This window comes from Emys orbicularis, chromosome 3, assembly GCF_028017835.1.
Source record: "Emys orbicularis isolate rEmyOrb1 chromosome 3, rEmyOrb1.hap1, whole genome shotgun sequence".
Taxonomy (NCBI): Eukaryota; Metazoa; Chordata; order Testudines; family Emydidae; genus Emys; species Emys orbicularis.
In genome coordinates, this window is record NC_088685.1 from 137,554,291 (window position 1) to 137,573,401 (window position 19,111).

The window sequence follows — 19,111 nt, forward strand, 5'->3', positions numbered from 1 at the left end:
GTCTGCTTTCCTTCTTGGGGCTGGTATGACATCTGGCAGGTTCAAAGCTTCCTATTAGCATGAGTGGTTAACTTCTGGTAAATGTAGGAAATAATCTGTGACTACTGATCTTGCATTATAGTAGGCAACTGAAGCAAGAGCTTTTTCCTGATTGGGCAGATTGTGGGCCTTTGGCTATACCTGGATGTTGACTCTCCATTCTGTATCATTAGATCGCTGCAGAATTAAACAGAAGTGTCTGACTAGCCATATATTCAGAGAAAAATTACTTCCCACCGCTTTGGCAGAATGGCCTGCTTAAAGTGAGATTTTCTCTTTCTGCAGTGCTTCCATGGGATTCCGCCTCTTTGTGGTACAAGGATGTAGTACAGGGATTGGCAACCGTTAGCCCCCTACCGGGCCAGGCTGGTTTGTTTACCTGCCGTGCCCGCAGGTTCGGCCGATCGCAGCTCCCACGCTGCTTCCCACAGCCCCCATTGGCCTGGAGCAGCGAACCGCAGCCAGTGGGAGCTGCAATCGGCCGAACCTGCGGACGCGGCAGGTAAACAAACCGGCCCAGCCCGCCAGCAGGCTTACCCTGACGGGCCGTGTGAAAAAGGATGCCGATCCCTGATGTAATACAATTTGTGGAGATGACACTAAAGAAAATCTAGAGATTTTGATTCAGATGCAGATTAGGGTAGCAGTTGGCACCGGATTTTTTTTCTAGCTAGTTGTCACATTTTGGTAGGCAGGGTCTATGGTGGTGTTTGAGTTGTTAATATTGCCCAGAGTCTATGGGCTCTGACTGGAGAATGGCAAGGGCTAAACAGAATATGGTAAGTTCAAAGGATGTAGAGAGGCCTCAATATTGAACAAAGATATGGGGCTCCCTCTCCTCATGAAAGGTCAAGTGAAGGTGCACCATGTTCTGGGAATTAAGGGAAAACTGAGATAAACTGAGTTTTTAGAGTTCCAATAAACTTGCAATCAGAAGCATTTTTGGGGAGGAACTGTTTATAAGGCTGTCTGCTGTTGAAAATATGGTGGGGCTCAAATGCAATTATATCCTTGCCATGAGAAGACAACTCAATACCATTGCTTGAACTAAAACAGTGCATCTTCTGAATGCTGAAGAAAAGCAATACTTACTCTTCATCAAGACCAACAGATCGACCAAAGAGCATTTCCAAAAAGCACTCCACAAGTTCCTGAGTTCCTTGGTGAAGATACAACTGGTTGGCTAACAAGGAGAAGCCACGATTCTTTAAGAATTTTTCCTTTTGTTCCCTGGTTGCTCTGTTGAAATATGCATCCAACAACTAGAAAGAAATGCACAAGTCTGATTCAAGATTAAATATTTTTATGCATTATTTCCTTGGAAATTTAAATATTCTTGTTTGCAACATGTTCCATTCTGAAAGGAAGATTTAAAAATTTTCATATTCCAAATTAAGTGACAAATTCTTTCCTTTGATTGTGTTTGCACTTTCCATTGACCTCAATGAATCATAGGAGTGGAAGGGACCTCCGGAGGTCATCTAGTCCAGTCCCCTGCACTCATGGCAGGACTAAGTATTATCTAGACCATCCCTGACAGGTGTTTGTCTAACCTGCTCTTAAAAATCTCCAATGATGGAGATTCCACAACCTTCCTAGGCAATTTATTCCAGTGCTTTACCACCCTGACAGTTAGGAAGTTTTTCCTAATGTCCAATCTAAACCTCCTTTGCCACAATTTAAGCCCATTGCTTCTTGTCCTATCCTCAGGAGTTAAGAGCAATTCTTCTTCCTCCTCCTTGTAACAACCTTTTATGTACTTGAAACTTATGTCCCCCCTCTCATTCTTCTCTTTTCCAGACTAAACAAACCCAATTGTTTCAGTCTTCCCTCATAGGTCTAGCTAGCTAGCTAATTATATTTATTTATATGAAAAACTGAACAAAAAAATTTATAATATTAAAAATTTATTTTACATTTTATCTAAATTGTTACTGATTGGTGACTTAAGTGGTTTTACTTTGAATTTATCTATCCATCCATCTTTTTAACTAAATCTTTGAAGTTCCTCTTCAAACTACAAGCCAAAGCTACTCCGTAGGCCCTGCCTCAAGAGCAAAATTCTCCACTGCAAACTGTTTTCCCTCTTCATAAGAAGAACAAAACCACTCTGACAAAAATCAAGATAAAACCCACAGTCAGTTTAAGTTAATACCCAGGCAAGAGTCACACTGACTGCAATGGGAACTCTATCTCGAGGAAGGATTTCAGGACTAAGCAAACACTGGAGAAAATAATGTTTTTTTTGATGCACTACCCGTACTGAAGGATGGTCATTTATTTTTCTACCATGTTACTCCCATTTTTATGTGCTATTTGCTCCCATCATAGGATTTGATTTCTTTTGTTATCTCTAACTTATAGAAATTTGACAGCTCAGTGGTTTGAGCATTGGCCTGCTAAACTCAGGGTTGTGAGTTCAATCCTTGAGGGGGCCATTTAGGGATCTGGGGCAAAAATCTGTTTGGGGATTGGTCCTGCTTTGAGCAGGCGGTTGGACTAAATGACCTCCTGAGGTCCCTTTCAACCCTGATATTCTATGATTCTATAGTTTAACTATCAATTGAAAAGATACTTTTTAATGAAGAAATTCTCAAACATCTAGATATAATCAACTCAGTTTTAAAAAGGCTTTGTGGGGATAAAACTAGGGGAATATAATAAAGAAGTCAATCTTATTTTTGCTAACAATCTGCATATAAAGAACATCTTAGATCAAACTTTGCATATATTCAAGTGAGCTAGTTTATATGCTTATCTAAGTTGCAAACATTTAGACTGTATATACTCCTACTTTAATGACTCCTTGTTGTATGAGAGGAGATGGATGGTTCACAAGAACGATAAGAGTGTCAGGCTGAATAAGTTTGTCTATCACATCTTCTAGCATGATATCTGGCAAGATTAAAAGAACTCCACGTAAGAGGTCATACAATCCACAGCATATAAGCACAAGGCAATCTTCTGTGGATCTGAAAACAAAGAGGAAAATGTGCTATTACTATATCGAATTGCCTATAAACCATAGGCGTGTATAAATGCCATTACAGGCTACCTGCAGGGAGAAAGTGACCACACCGCACCTTTAAGCGCACAGGGGGAAAGGGGTGTTGTCCAGCTTGCAGAATGAGAAGCAACAGTGCTTTACAGGGGGGTCGGAGAGGCTCAAAAGCTGCTTCAAAAGGGGGAGTGGGTCAGCATGGTGATGCTGATTCATCCCCTGGAAGGGCTGAGTGGTTGAAAAGGGGCAAACCTGGGCACGAGAAGCCTTTTTTTTCCAAGAGCAGGTGAAGCCACTCCTTTTTAGGGGGCTGGAGTGCAGGTACTCCATGGGGGGAGGGGTGTATAGTGACTGGATAAATGGCTTGGTAAAGGACTTAAAAGGAAAGTGCTGGTTAAAGGAGCGGAATGGGGAGGCTTGGGGCTCCTATGACTGGTCTGGCAGGGAGCCAACCCCCTTTTCTTATAGCCCACCTTAGCCCTCCTTCGAGATCCCAGCAATGGGTTGGATGGGAAACCTGGATGGAAAGAGAGGGGGCTGGCAGAACTTCCCTGAGTAGATATTGAAAGAACTTGAGGATACCTGCACTGTACACGTTTATCTGCTGGGTAGTCCCAGACATCTAATAATAAAGTTGTGGCATGATTAAAACCATATCAAGCGTCTCCTGTCCTTCTTTCAGTATAGCTAGACAAAGGTCAGACTAATGACTGTCTGACAAAGGTATTTCCCCAAACTCTTCCCAACACTCTCCTCTTCGTCCTTTTTTTAGGGCTTAATTCTTGACTGCAGTCAGTAGAGGGCAACATGAGCAGAGTTATTTGTATTACAGTAGTGTCCGAAAGTTTCAGTCAAGTTCAAGGCCCCACTGTGCTAGGCATCATACAAACAGTTAACCCTTCAAGGCAGGGATTAGTTAAATAATGTGGAATTTGAAACAAAAGCAATTTTCTAGCATACTACTAGTTTAATTAATATATTTGCAAGCTTTCACTACAGATGCAACACTAAATTTCACACGTATTGGCTATTTTTTTTACAAAATATGTAGTCCAGAGCAAGAACCACAAAATATTTGTCAAGTCAATGAGAAACTATTCTATATGTTATGGCAGAAATTACTGTACTATTAGAATTATTTCTGGAATGTTGAGGTATTGTAGGTTTCTTTAAAAAAAGAAAAAAAGTGTGCATACCTATAATCAGGTCTTTCAGATCTTTTAAAGGTCTGTTCACTAACTGAAGAGAAGGTAAGAGTTTCCCAGTCTTCAGGAAGTCCACTCTTATCAGTGAGGCTTGGCCAGCAAGCAACGGAGGATGATCCACTCTGAGCAGAAAACGCTAGACCTAAGCCTGCAAAATTATTTTGACTTTTCTGAAATGAAGGCAGCCCCTTCAGATTGTCAGGACGGCGCAACAATGATTCAACTGCAGCACCATCATCCTCTTTACTTTTCAGTTCTGCATTTAGCTCTTTGTTCTCAGATAATTCTAGTTCTTCTTTTGAAATGTCAACCAATGCTTCAGCAGATGTTAACTCTGAGTCACAAACTGTTTTTGCAGACTCACAGCTGCTGACAAAGAGTTCCTCCTGTACCCTTTTTAATGTTTCAGAGCTTTCCACAAAAATTTTTTTTTCCTGTGGATCAACAGAGTCACTCTCCCGAACTTCCTGCAAGTCATCAATACTTCTACCCAAGCTCCCAGGTAGCCTTTTTGGATGCACTTGTGGTGAGGAGGTAGGAGATGCTGGTAGGCTTTTGCAACGCCGTTGAAGTGCCTGAGAGAGTATTATCTGTGGTACGCTAATCTTGGAAATAATGTTTCCTGGGGAAGAGAACACAAAATACTCTTAGCATCTATTTTGTATTAGAAACCACATTAGAAATGTTAATGTTCTGTTTCACCACCAACTAACATATCCACAAAATGCACAAAGTAATGTGCCTTTTGGCTTATTATACTGACAATCCCCGTTTTCGCCCCCCCCCCCCCCCAACATTAAATCAACTATGAACAGATACCACATTCACTTGGCATAGCAGGCCATAAAGTTTGCTCAACTATTGAGACATTTGATTTCAAAGACAGAATATTCAGTTTACAGGAGTTACAGCATATTGCAATAAAATAATGTATATATAAGTTAATTTTCACAAAGCAGAATGGTCTTTTTTTGGTCCTTCTAATTTTGTTTTGATTTAAAGATATAACCACTTAAATAGCAGATTCTAGAAGGTATGTTCTGTTATGTCTGATCCCTTCAGTTAAGTCAGTTGGCAATAAAACCCTGAACAAATACATGACTAAAGCTTTAAATAAAAAAAAAATACCCTAAAAGATTAAGTGTTTGAATATGGCCAAATGTTGAATAAGTAAAGTTGTGTATATAGATCGCTAACGTTTAAAGGCGCAACTCTGATCTCAGAGGCACAAACATGCAACATCTAAAACTGGATTAGTCTCTGTCTACTTTTACTGAATGATAAATGTAAACTAAAGATAAATATTGCATCTTCAACTACGTCTGTATTCTAACTCCCAGTTCATCTTAATTTGTCTTATTCGGGATATTTTACTCTGTCTCCTCTTTGGAGTCTGTGAGCCTTCTTTCCACTCTGTATTCACAGAAAAATCAATTTTTAAATGAAGAAGTTAAGTATTTGAAGGACTATCAGCAAGTATTGCACAAAAATATTGTTGTGCTAGGACACTACAGTCTTCATAAAAGGATGTTAGATCTGAGTATCTAATGCAATATTTCTATAATCAAAAAAGATGCAATTTGACCAAAAAGGTTTTAGAATGATACACCAGCTAATACTTCTGTCTGAAGTCAGCACATCAGGAATGCATTCCTAAGCACTGTCTGACACTTGCTGAAATAATAGATACATATGAACTCCCTCCAGCAGTCAGTACAGAGCTAGTTGCTTGGGTGGTTTTACACATCTTGCAGCTAAATCAGAGATGCAAATGCAAATGTGCAGCCCTCAGGAATATCACATATTTTTGCAACAATCTGAGGAAGACCTGTCTGTAACATTCATCTGTGACAGATGAATGGATAACATTCTTTATTTAGCAAGAAATAACTTGTACTGAACTATAATTTATAATTGTTTAGGACCTCATGTAAGAGAACATAAAATGACTAGTATTAATGCAAAAAACAAAACAAAAACAAAAACTTATGAGGAGATTGCAACATTTCATGGCATGGCTCTAAGCAAAGTGAAAGGCATATCACCTTTTTTTTTTTAAATAGACAGTCAAGTCTCAAACTAGCAGGTACATAACATCTGAAGAGCTAACTTGTAATATGCTTTTCACAAGGGAAGAACTGCTTCAACATTAACTGCAAAATGTATTATATTGGTCAGGTATGTGGTACTGTTGGGTTTTATATTATAGAAATTGCAACAGTCGCAAATAGGAAGTGAGAAATGGAAGCAAATCACATCTCTCTCGTACATGTTGCCTAAATTGTTTGGGTCCTGCAGTTTTAGCCAATAATTATACCTCATTGTGGATGTAAATTAACTTCATAGTTAAGGCTGCACTGATAGTTCCATTGCAAGATTTTTTTTGACCCAACTTTAAATTTTGATCCAGGGATGATATTTGTTTGAAAATGTGCGTAATATACATTGAAAGACTACATTTTAAAATTCCAGAAGTCTAGAGCACTTTTCCCATACTGGTTAATAAAAAGTGGGCACTTAATTTTTGCTAGAGTGACTTATGATTTGTTGGAAAGTGTGAAAATTACTAATTTGTACTCTTTATGCTAAAATGTTGCATTGAAATCACAACAGTAGCAGAAGTTATTTTGGGAAAGGGTGAGGGTTATTAACTAGCCCCTATCCAATCTCCTTTGCATAACTATAGTATGTTTAGCACTCATACATGAAGAGAATGAAATCTCACTGACTACAAACTTTTTACATTTTAAAGCTCAACTGGAATCGTGTACTGTAATAAAAAAAAAAAAAAAAAAAAAAAAAAAACTCTTGACAATTCTCTCTCAGGCAAGTAACTTGCTGGTCATCTAAGTCACACAATTTGGGATATACCTGGAATAAGTTGCTCCTAATAGGTTTTCCTACTTTATCTCAGATACAGAAAGTGTATTATTGTACTCACTGCATAATCAAATGCTGATTTTCTATTTTATACTAAATTAAAAATGGCGAAAGTCATTTCTCACCATGCTCAAGTTATAAAACACTGATACAATCTTAGTTATTTTGCACCAATGGACTGAATTTAAGCCAACTTTGCCACCACTCACCTAAGTTCCACCTCTGTAAACAGTTGCAGCCTTTTCCCTTGCTTCATTGCCAAACCCAGAAATTGAGCATATGCTTTTCTAGCAGCAGGTATGTAATATAAATATTTTACCTCCCAATGGTGAAGCAGTAAATCCAGCTGGACTTGTAGTTAAATATGTAGGACTGTCAATTGATTTTCCACTATTGCTGGAATTTCTCAGGTACTTGATCGATTGGACCTTTTCCTGAAAAATCTTGCCATCTAGGGGGAAAAAAGGGGGTGGGAGGAACAATGACTTAACTCTACGCAATTTTAATTTGCCAAGAAAAAAAACAACACAGAAAACAAGTCAAAGTTAAGATTAATAACATATCACTGCAAGGTTTAATGAGCCAAGCACTTTCCTTCCACATTTAAGAAACACACTTGAGAATGAAAGAATTCTACTTTTGTTCAGTATAGTGGTGTTATACTTCTCACTAAGAGAATTTTTAGAATATCCCTCTCAGTGAATATATTCTGAAATGGTTCTCAAACTTGTACGTTTAAAAATAGCATTTCCAAGCTAACTGCTAGTAGCCATCTTGCTGAAAATTTTGTGAAATCAAATAATGACACCCCTCCCTAATCCTCTTCCCCCACAAAAAACTTAGTTCCTTTACCAGATGAACCAAGCCTCAAACTATCAGAAGTGGGCTCTAATTCTGTGCTAATAAAGATGTACATGGAGTCATGTTGGAGTGCAAATGCCAACAACTGCACACCATTCAAGTAGAGCGCTAACTACCCAAACTGGACATGCAAAGTAAATGCATCTGCAACAGTAGAGTATGGTCTGAAAATTTGGCTCAACGCATTTAATATTTACACCACAAAGTTTCACTATTTTCAAAACTACATATCTACAATGTCAACAAGATAGATACTGGCAAAAATCTTGGGAATGCCAACTTTAATTAGAAATAATCTATAAAATGTATTTTACATTTTTATAGATGTAAAAAATGCTTCTTTACAGAAAAAAGATTTTAGAAGCCTGTACCCATTTTGTTCAGTACAGTAATGTTTTGCTACTACAGACTACAGGCCTGTTCTGGATTACAAATTTCCTAACTTCACCCACTTTCAAACACTTCTGTGTTCATTTTCTCTAACTGAGTGGTGCCAGGAGATCACTGGATGTCTTCCACGGATAGCTCAGAAAGGATACTTGACTATAGTAATCTTGAGCAAAAGGAACCTTGTCATGTGGTTAGTTGCAATTTGAAGGATCTCTCTCTTTCCTCTCTCCTGCCTCATCTCTGAGGGATCCTCTGACTGGATACCTTCCAGCTATTTAGTTGTCCACTCTGTCTTCCCTAAATATGAATTTTACATCACTGTCAACCAATCTCATTAAAAATTATTGAAGTTCAAAATAATGTATTTAAAATGAATTAAAATTCTAGTATAGTTTGTTTTAAGTACAATAGAATCCTCTTAATTTGCAAATCTTGTTGGAAATAATGAACCAGTTAAGCAATTGTCCAAATTATACAAGTTAGCATGATGTACAGAACATTGCACATGATTTATAATAGTTTTGGGGAACTGGTAAACTGAGAGTATGTCTAAACTTTGACCTGGAGGTATAATTTGCAGCTTGAAGAGGCACCTTATGCTAGCTCGAATTAAACTTGCACATTAAAAATAGAAATGCAACTGCTGCAGCATAAGAACTGGAAGGGGCTAACTGCCCCAAGTATGTACCAGTCCAAGAAACTACGAACTTGCTAGGGTAGCAAGCCCCTATCACCACTTGCACTGCCACAGCTACATTTCTATTTTTAGAGTGCTAGTTCAATCAGAGCTGGAAAGTACACCTTCAGATTGAAACGCAGACATACCAGAAGATTAGTTTAGATGGAATTTAAAGAGACCTTTCAGGTAGAGGTAAAAGCACCGTGTTTATACAGAACGCTGAAGAGAAGGTGCAAGCTAGCCCTTTCAAAAAACTCTTAACAGTAGGATGATTGAATATGAAGAACCCTGTAGGGTAAACTAACGTGGCTGCCTGAAAATCCTGTCGGAAATTAGTGTCCCTAAAGCAGATCTACTTCAGTCAAAACCATGACTGACCCATGACATAATAGACTTGAGGGAACAACAATTAACTCAAACGATAATTTGTTTTTATTGAACAGAAATGGTCTCTGATAGGAGAAAGGGTACTGAGAATAATAAAGAGGCGACTGAAGAATACGAAATGCATTTGGGACTGTGGATGGTTCATACCCTTGAACCTGAACATTTGATGCTGTGAAAGGATGTACATGTGGCTCCCACTGGACAGTGCCATCTAGAAGGTTACAAGCTTGCATACATTCCAATGTGGTGGATCTAGACAGGCGGTTCTCAAAGGAGATGTACTGTTAACATGTTGCAGACAACCCCATGTGTGTCAATTTAAAGGAACAATGTCAGTTTTCCATTATTACCAGCTAAAATGCACGGAACTCAACTGTTCCCTGCAAACTATTTATGAGATGTCACTTAACATGATTTTAGTCATGTGAAAATAGCTGGCCAAGCTCTTATTACCTACTGTTGCATAGGCTGTAATTTTCAGTAAATTGGTACTGTGGTGCATTCACACATTCAGTATGTGTGATCCACAGAGAACCCTAATCTAGTCTTCCAAGTACATCATCAGAGGCCAGGAACTGGAAGATTCTATAAGTGATAGACTAACTTGTAAATGACTTGCCCAAAGCCAAATAGTTTCCCCATCTGTAAGACAGATAGTTTACCAACCTCACAGGTGTTTACTTTTTAGAATTATTAATAGCTGTCAAAGATGAAAATTAAGTATAAAATATAGCCACTAATTATTAATATATATTGTCTTTGGGGGTTTATAACGAAGAACCCAACTAGGTATCATGCAAAATATGAAGTCCAATTAAAGAATCTTTTTTGATAGAATCAAAGTAGTTATGTATCAGAAGAAATTTTGGTTGTAAGACTCAATTCAGTAGCTTTTGTAGAAACATTAATTACATGGTAGTGTACAGCACAGGCATTTACAGAACTGCTATTTATAAAATTAGCTTAGTTTTATTTTTAATCAAATAGGTTGGCATTTCATCTTATAGTCTATTTCTGGTTAAACAAAATATTGTATCTACCTATGTGCAGGGAAAAGTAGAAGTTGGTGGGATTGTGACAAACATATGTATTAGTGGGAGGGTGAACTGCTAAGAGGAAATTGAAGATCAGTGTCAGTAATTCCAGGTCTGGGGGAGATCCAAGCACTTCTTCAATTATTTTCACAAATGATCTACAAACCTCCCGAGGCAGGGATGCAAGATGCCCTTCCTTTTGCTCCTGAAAGAGAAATGCACAGGTAAAATTACCTGAATGCTCAGTTTGTCAATTTATTGCATCACTATATTTTTCCATACAATAGATACGGGAAAAAGTTTTAGTATACTTTACCTAACTTGGAAGAAGTTACTGTGTCCATTCAATATTACCTGCAACTAGCATGCCTGAAACACAACTGTAATACTAATCAAGTTACACAGGTACACTTTTTTTAAAAATGGAAGTTTGTTTCCATGGAAGCACTTATATATAATCTGAAGTTGCAATGTTAATGACATCTATAGGTCTAATAAAAAATAATTAATAGATTTTGAAATATTAACTACAATTGTACAACTATTTAACTGAATAAGGAGACCTAAGGTTAGACTTACAAAAATCCCACTAGATGCCTTTGACTTCAAATGGGAGTTAGGAGCTCAAACTATTTAGACACTTTTGTAAGTCCTAGTAGGCATCTAACTGCCTCTTCTTCAGGCACTTAATTTTGTAAATCTGGCCCCTAATCTGGACTATGGACCAACTGCTTAGTAATGTTACTTGTATTACAACACAGAAGTGCTTGAAATTAGCAATTGCTATTTTTTCCCTGAACTCTTCTAGGAGTTAAGTTTAAAAGGCAAATCCACTTACAATAATTTATTAGAGTCATAACACACACACAGGAGTGAGACTATTATTGCATAGGGCATTAGTTAGATCAAATTGTTAAGTGCTCACAATGTGTTCGGTGCTGTACAAGACAGACTAAGATGGTTCTGTACTGGGAAGCACAGCCTATGAGAGTCAGATGTAAAACAAAATGTAAAACAAAAGGAGCAGATGGGATGAAAAAAATGTCATTTTCTTCCCAGTTGCTTTAAAGGTTAAGAGAGTTTGAGGTAGTTTTCTCTAACAGGGGAGGAAGTGATGTGAATCGAAGATATTGAAAATTATATAAAAGATGAGTTTGAGCAGTGCCTTACATAATAGGCTTCAACTAGGGAACATGGTCTTAAAAAAAGATAAACTAGGAAGTTATGCACAGCTGCAACAGAAGTAACAACAGACACATGGAAATACTGTGTATGTGTTTCTGGAGAAGGTAATTAAGAAGAGTATGGTAAAGGAAAAATGGGATTAGATTAAAATAGAACATTTGTAAGGAATAAGTCATCTAGCTTCATGTCATGTTCTAATTAATGCTCTTAAGAGGCATGCAACTATAGTTAAAAGAAAGGTACTCCTGTTTGTGGCAGTATTTGACTTCAGATTATGAAAACAAGTCAAGCCATTTAAAAAAATCCAAAATTCTTTATTCAAATGGAATGAGAATCCTAGCATCATAGCAATAATAAAGAGGTATATTATAGTCATACCCCTTTAAGGATAGGCTATAATAATTTGTATCATTGCATTTTCTTAGGAAATAATATAAAAGTGACAGATGGTTATGTGTTAAATAAAGTTGAAACTGTGTTTCCAAAAACTTAGAACGGCTGATTACAAAAACACTAGCACTACCTGTGCTTTTCCTTAACAGTGATTTGAGAGTAAAGCTAGATAGATATTCAGTATGGAAGCTCTAATACATATTTGACGTTACATAGAACAGTGTTTTTCAAACCACTGGGTCACGGCATGTAAGGCGCTGGGTTGCCTTGCTCTGGTCAGCACCGCTGACCGGGACGTTAGAAGTCCTGTTGGCAGTGCTGTCCAGCTAAGGCAGGCTAGTGGCTACCTTTTCCGACACTGCGCTGCACCCTGGAAACAGCCAGCAGCGGGTCCAGCTCCTAGGCGGGGGGGCCACGGGGCTCCGCGCGCTGCTCCTGCCCCGAGTACCAGCTCCGCACTCCCATTGGCTGGTTTCCAGCCAATGGGAACTGGGGGGTGTGGAGGCCGGTGCCTGCGGGCAAGAATCGCACGCCTAGGAGCCCGACTTGCTCCTGGCCGCTTCCGGGGCGCAGCGTGGTCCATGGTGCCAGAACAGGCAGGAAGCCTGCCTCTGTACCCCCAAACTGCGCCGCTGACTGGGAGCCGCTGGAAGTAAGTCCGCACCCCAACCCTGTGCCCCCAATCCCCTGCCCTAGCCCTGAACCCCCCCAAACCTGGAATCCTTCCTGCACCCCAAACCCCTCATCCCTGGCCCCAGCCCAGAGCCCTGACCCCCTCCCGCACCCCAACCCACTGCTCCAGCTCAGAGCCCCTCCCACACCCTGAACCCCTCATCCCCAGCTCCGTTGGGTCGCAGGCATCAACAATTTTCTTCAACTGGGTCCCCAGAAAAAAAAAAATTTGAAAGCCAGACATAAAAGGACCATCTTAGCATTCCAGTGGCAATGTTCCAGTGGCAATGGGTATAGGAATGAGTCAACATCCCTTGCTCCTGAGGTTGGCAGGAATGGTGGCCCTACACTCAGCCATTGGGGGTACTAGAGGATCTTGCATCACCCTCCGATGACCTCTACAACTGATGTGTTCTGGTGAAAATATCACCACTTCATAATGTCTATTAGAAGGTAGGAAAAGGGAAGGACTAATCTTTATGGGGATCCTTGGAAAAGTAAAACTAAAAACATTGAAGAATGAGGTGCATTTTGTTTCTAGTTTAAATGGAATTATTTACCAAGCACAAAATAATAGAGAAGATTAAAAGTACCTGCAGAACCTGACACGTTAGCAGGAAGTGATGCACCACTTGAGCTTTTAACAGTTGTTTGATGTTAAACATCTGTTGGTGATGGTTAGCTCTGATAAGGATTTCCAGAGCTGCTAAAAGAGTTTCCCAAACACCTTGCTGAAAAACAAAACAAATAATAGCATAAAACAAGCAGCACCAAATATAGTAACTGTTCTATCTCTCCCTCTCTCTCTATTTTATAGGTGATGCTATCCTAGTTTCAACAGATTAAGAAGGTAATATGAAGCGTTATAACTGAATCAAGATGCTTTTTAACAGTATTTGCATGCAAAGAAGGAAGAGGAAAATTAAAAATTAGTTCCAAACTCTGACCTAGAAGAAGCATGTTAAGGGGCATAATTTAGTTTTTAATCCTTAAAATTTGAGATTCTTTTAACGTCTATACCAAGTTTTGCAAAGTTAATGAAAAACATCAAAAAATTATAATTGTATGCAGTGTTGTAGCCGTATTAGTCCCAGAGTATTGGAGAGACAGGGTGGGTGAGGTTCTCTCTTTGAGGTCACCTAAAGAGCTCTAGGTAAGCTTGAAAGCTAGTCTCTCTTGCCAACAGAAGTTGGTCCAATAAAAGATACAACGTCACCCACCTTCTCTCTCCAAAAATGTATAACAAAATTGAAGGATTTGCAATTATACCCTTGCTATAACACTGAATGCAGTCATGAAGATCTGTGCTATATTTAGTTTTATTCTGGGTACAGACTATTTTGGTAGCTGTTCAAATCCCCAAACTAGTATGTAGAGAACCATTTCAGACTAAGTAAGGATGATGACAAAAAGGAAGTACTGTACTTTTCTTAGACAGGAATCCATTTTATTTATCTGTATAAAGAAAGTAAATACCTGTGCTTTAGACCATATCTTCCAATCAAGCATCAACTCTTCTAACAATTTAATATCTTGGATTACTGCAGTGGAATCTGCATCAAGCATGAATTGTCCGCTCTCATTTATATTAAGAATCTCATCACTGCAGCAGCCTTCAAGAAGTGTCTTAAAACAGAAAAACAAAAGGACTTGAGGTTTTGATTGGAGTACTGAAGACCACAATTACAGCCATCCATATTTTAAGAAGAGTTGTTTCCAGCCCATCCTTATCTGCATCCTTTCTAGAATTATGATTCAACGTAATAGGCAGCAGGTTTAAAACAAACAAAAGGAAGTATTTCTTCACACAGCGCAAAGTCAACTTGTGGAACTCTTTGCCAGAGGATGCTGTAAAGGCCAACACTATAACAGTGTTCAAAAAACAACTAGATAAATTCATGGAGGATAGGTCCATCAATGGGTATTAGCCAAGAAGGGCAGAGATGGTGTCCCTAGCCTCTGTTTGCCAGAATCTGGGAGTGGGTGACGGGATGGATCACTTGATGATTACCTGTTTTGTTCATTCCCTCTGGGGCACCTGGCATTGGCCATTGTCAGAAGACAGGACACTGGGCTAGATGAACCATTGGTCTGACCCAGTATGGCCGTTCTTATAGGTATACTTAATCCTGCATCAGCACTGGATTAGAGGTGGACTAGACCTCCCAAAAGTCCTACATTTCTAGGATTCTATGATATTTAAAGAAACCCTTTGTTTTCTCTTAAAAAGGCATTTTAGTAATCAGAAAGCCCAGAGAGCTTTTATTGGCTTAGCAGGCCTACTTTCCAGAAGTGATTAGTGAGTTTAAGTGCCCAATTTGACACCCCTTAGGAGGGGCCTGATCCCCAGAAGACTGGTGTACAGCACTTTCTGAAAATCAGGCCTCTCTTAGGCGTCTCAAGTTGGCCATCCAAAGACTAATCACTTTTGAAAGCCTTAGCTATAGACTAACTTCAGAAAAGATGTCTACAGAATTTAAGGATTGTAGTCCACTTTCTCAATAGGGCAATGCACACATACATCATATGCCCATTTCAAATAAACATTCTCAAGCAAAAATGAAGCTTTGAAAGATTCAAAGGCAGTCATTGGGATGGTCTCCTCCAAAGGACACCTATTCCTGTGGTTCCCTGAGAACCCTGCAGTTTTCCTCCCAGGTATAATACAATTTTTATGTAAGGTTCATATGCCTTACATCCATCAAATACCCTTGTCAGGAATTCCTGTGCCTACAAAGTAGATCAAAAACATTTCCATCATAGAGCAGGTGTTCCAAAAGAAATGCTTCCAGGATTACGGTTTATGAAAACTACATGTAAGGGATTACATAGATAACAGTTTTTGCTTTCAAGATTTATCCAAACTCTTTCTCCCCTCTTCCCAAAACATCCTACACCATCTACTGTGATAGCATAAAGTGAACAGTGTCAGTTCAGTTCCCTCTAAAATAATATTTTTAGCTTCCACTTCCAATTTAAGATTTCACCTGTAGGTTTCTAAAATTGATCTTTTGTTTAGCTTGTCATCTTAAAATAACTTTGCCAAGTGGGGGACAATTATAGAAAATTGTATTTGCAGTTGTTTCTTTCCCCTCAAACCCAAGTGGTTTCTGTAACATTCTCTCATTTCACCCATCCTCTCAGTTTCTGGATTGAAGGCAATTGTTCCTGCATTGGACGGGCTCCAAACCAAAAATCTGCATCTCAAGTAGGGCTTCAAATCTAGGACTAAGGGCATAGAGGATGTTCTAAACAACCATATAGTCCAAATTAAACTATACAAACATTAACAGCATTATACCTTCAAAATGTAAAATCCAACAATACACTTGGGTTTAATCAACACCTGATGAATCATGGAATATCCATTACAGTTTTCCATCTCTTGTATTCTCTGTTGATTGTATTTTGTTAACGACAGTATAACTTGTAGTGCTAAAGCTTGAGTCTCTTCACAGTTGCTGATATCTATAACCTAAAAATAAGCCAGTTTTAATAATTCAAGTGATAAACATATTTGATAGAGCTAGTGTAATGAGCAGATTTATAGATATTCTGTAGAAAGTATTAATTACATGACTCCAGGCTACAATTTGTCTTAAGGCTCAATTAGGCTCTCATATCTATACAGAAATACTACTCCATTATTCTACCTAAAAACACAGGATTTCCAATGGAGTGAATGAAGATCTTCCAACAAGTCTGAGACCCATGACAAAGATCATCCCCACTGGAGTGAAAAAAAGATGCTCCAAAAAATAAAACTAGAGCAGAAAAGTGTAAACAGCTCCCTTTCACTCTGGGAAATCACATGTGCAGCACCTGCTCAAGGAGGTTGAGTATTTTATATAAAGAGGAGGAGACGCTTCCTAAATGCTATAAAAGCACCTTCATTTATGGCTCCTAGAGATCTAGAACATGGCAGACTGCCTATAATTATAGCAGTCTGCTCCAATGTTAAAACTCTATTACACATAGCACAGAGGTAGTGGTAGCTGTGCTGCTGGATAAAGCTGGTAAACAGACAATACAAATATGGAAGTAGTAAACAATGGGAATGCAGTCCTGGACCCTACGAGAGACAACCCATAACATTTGAATTGAGTCAGAGGTGTACGAGAAGGAAGGCTCAACTGACTTTGTACACATTCATATCCTACTCTGTTGTGTACATGTAACAATGCTGCATTTCCAACACCTGTGCTGTTTGACAGCTCTAAAATCATGCTTCATTGATGTGAACGCTGTGTATGGTAGAATGTGTAGTTATGTAAAACTTAAGTAATACAGTAAAAATTAATAGGAATAATTTCCATTGCAGATTTTGCCTGAACACCAGAGAGCCTCATTCCCATACAAATTGATTCCCCTATATGACTTATCAATAAGATAATAATTTGATGGACTGTGCAAATGAGTCTTGGAATCACATTAATAAACTTTGGGAAACCAGATATTCCAAGTACAAGGACTCCACTTTAGCCCCAGTGCCTGCCTTGATTTGTTTCATTTCATTTTTTTTTAAATAATCATTCTGAGTAAGGGATTTAGTTTTGATCAGACCTTTTTGTTAGGTCATTTTTAATTTATTTAGAGTTTACCCCAAAAGTAAGCAAGCCCTATGAACTGCTTGTGCCGCTCCCCCTGCCCAGGATAGCATCCTTTTAGGTTTAAAGACATTCAGAGATTATTAGATCTAATTTGTACCATTTTGTCAGATGTGCACAGTGCATAAAGAGATAAATTTGGTCCCATACTTTTATTACATGCACTATAAACACACAAAGTCTTCGTGCTAAAAAAATAGAACTCCTATGAAGAGGTCTATTGTATTTCAAAACAATTTTTTTTGGAACAGCAGTTTGTAACCAACACATGAATTCAAATATTTATATGTGAATAAGAAACAATGGCACAGGTTAATAAAAAGATTAAACAAAAGTTACATTTTCATTATATAAACTCCAAAATATTTTAAACACAAGCCATATCTTGATATTTAAGAGACTAATACCTCCATAAAGTCAGATGCAATGTACATTAACACACATTATACTTTCAATATTTTTGAGTTTAATTTGCACAGGAACTTGCAGGATATAATCATGAGCTGTTACAACAGCTTCTTGTTTCTTTTAAGATGCACAGTAACCATATTGCATTGGTTGGTTATGTTACAAGCTACATTTTCCATAATGTCAAAAGGCATAATTTTTAAAAAATAAGTGAGAATACTACATTTCAAAATTCTAACAAGAGAGCTGAGTCTTAAACCACACTAGATGTGCTAGACTGAGGGGAAAAAAAGTATTTAACTTTAAAACTCTTACCCTAGCAAAGAGAAAGACAAATGCACCTGTTCCTCCAACCTCATGCAGTATGCCCTGAAGAGTTTTATATTCAACAGGCTGAAGCATTTTCAGGTGATGAGGATCCAATAAATTGCTCTGCACTTCTTTTGAACTGAAAGGTCTCTGAGAGGGCACAGTTTTCACTTGACCTTTCAGTCTAATAACAGGTTCATAGATGGTGTACTGAGCAGGGCAGCAAGTGGTATAGACAACAGCGAGACTTTCCTGAAACAGACATTTAAGAAAGTTCCAGTTTCTAATCAGTTCTTACTTTGCCTTAAAGAATACAGAATAAGCTTATGGCCTAGGAAATACAGAGCTTCAATAAACTTGTTTCTACTCCTCTCTCAAAATAATTTTTCTAAATATACATTTGAGAGGCGGAGACATGATGTGGTTCCCAGGCTTTCGTCAAGATATTTGAAAGATAGTGACTGCTTTCAGAAATCTGAGATTTCCCTTCCGCCTTTCCCCCAAAGCTTTTAGAAGTATTGTACATTTAAAAAAAAAAAAAAAAAAAAAAAAAAAAGGAAAATTTTAGTAATGCCTCATAGTAAAGACTACAGGTGCTCCTTTCAAGTAAAAAAGGATTGCTATAACACAATTTTCACCTTCAACTCTTTGTTCTCGGGTTTTGTAATCTGCTCACATACCAACATTCTTAAAGATGATGCCTAATACACAGAAGGCTACTTCAAAATCCTCAGTAGAGGAGGTGAAAAGGTAATGAAATTAGAGCGAAATTCACTTCTATCATAAAATAAATAATTCACCCCTCAACTCCAGACAGGGCTAAATAGTACAGAAGAAGCTTGCACGGGGTTAATGTCATACTTTTAGAAAAAAAACAGGCTATGCTTTTGTTTGAAAAATTACAAAAAAAATTTCTCTGCAAGTCTTAAAAAAAATCAACTCACTCATGAACAAACAACTATATTTCTCTGAACATTTTGCTATTTTAATTTTTAGTTTTTCCTTTACTGTGAAGCAAAATAAGATAATAAAAGTTATGTCACTCTGGTTCATTAGGCCTT

At 38.2% G+C, this 19,111-nt stretch overlaps 1 protein-coding gene across 1 annotated transcript in view; it reads right to left on the minus strand.

The window, feature by feature from the left end:
* Positions 1 to 19,111, minus strand: part of LYST (lysosomal trafficking regulator) — a 156,408-nt gene that overhangs the window by 65,187 nt on the left and 72,110 nt on the right. The window contains exons 17-25 of the mRNA XM_065400871.1: positions 18,057 to 18,302; positions 16,028 to 16,201; positions 14,203 to 14,352; positions 13,320 to 13,457; positions 10,483 to 10,681; positions 7,445 to 7,576; positions 4,237 to 4,867; positions 2,834 to 3,011; positions 1,132 to 1,301 (exon numbers count right to left, since the gene is read on the minus strand). Of these exons, the coding sequence (XP_065256943.1) occupies positions 1,132 to 1,301; positions 2,834 to 3,011; positions 4,237 to 4,867; positions 7,445 to 7,576; positions 10,483 to 10,681; positions 13,320 to 13,457; positions 14,203 to 14,352; positions 16,028 to 16,201; positions 18,057 to 18,302 (2,018 nt within the window). The remainder of the gene's footprint in view (positions 1 to 1,131; positions 1,302 to 2,833; positions 3,012 to 4,236; positions 4,868 to 7,444; positions 7,577 to 10,482; positions 10,682 to 13,319; positions 13,458 to 14,202; positions 14,353 to 16,027; positions 16,202 to 18,056; positions 18,303 to 19,111) is intronic.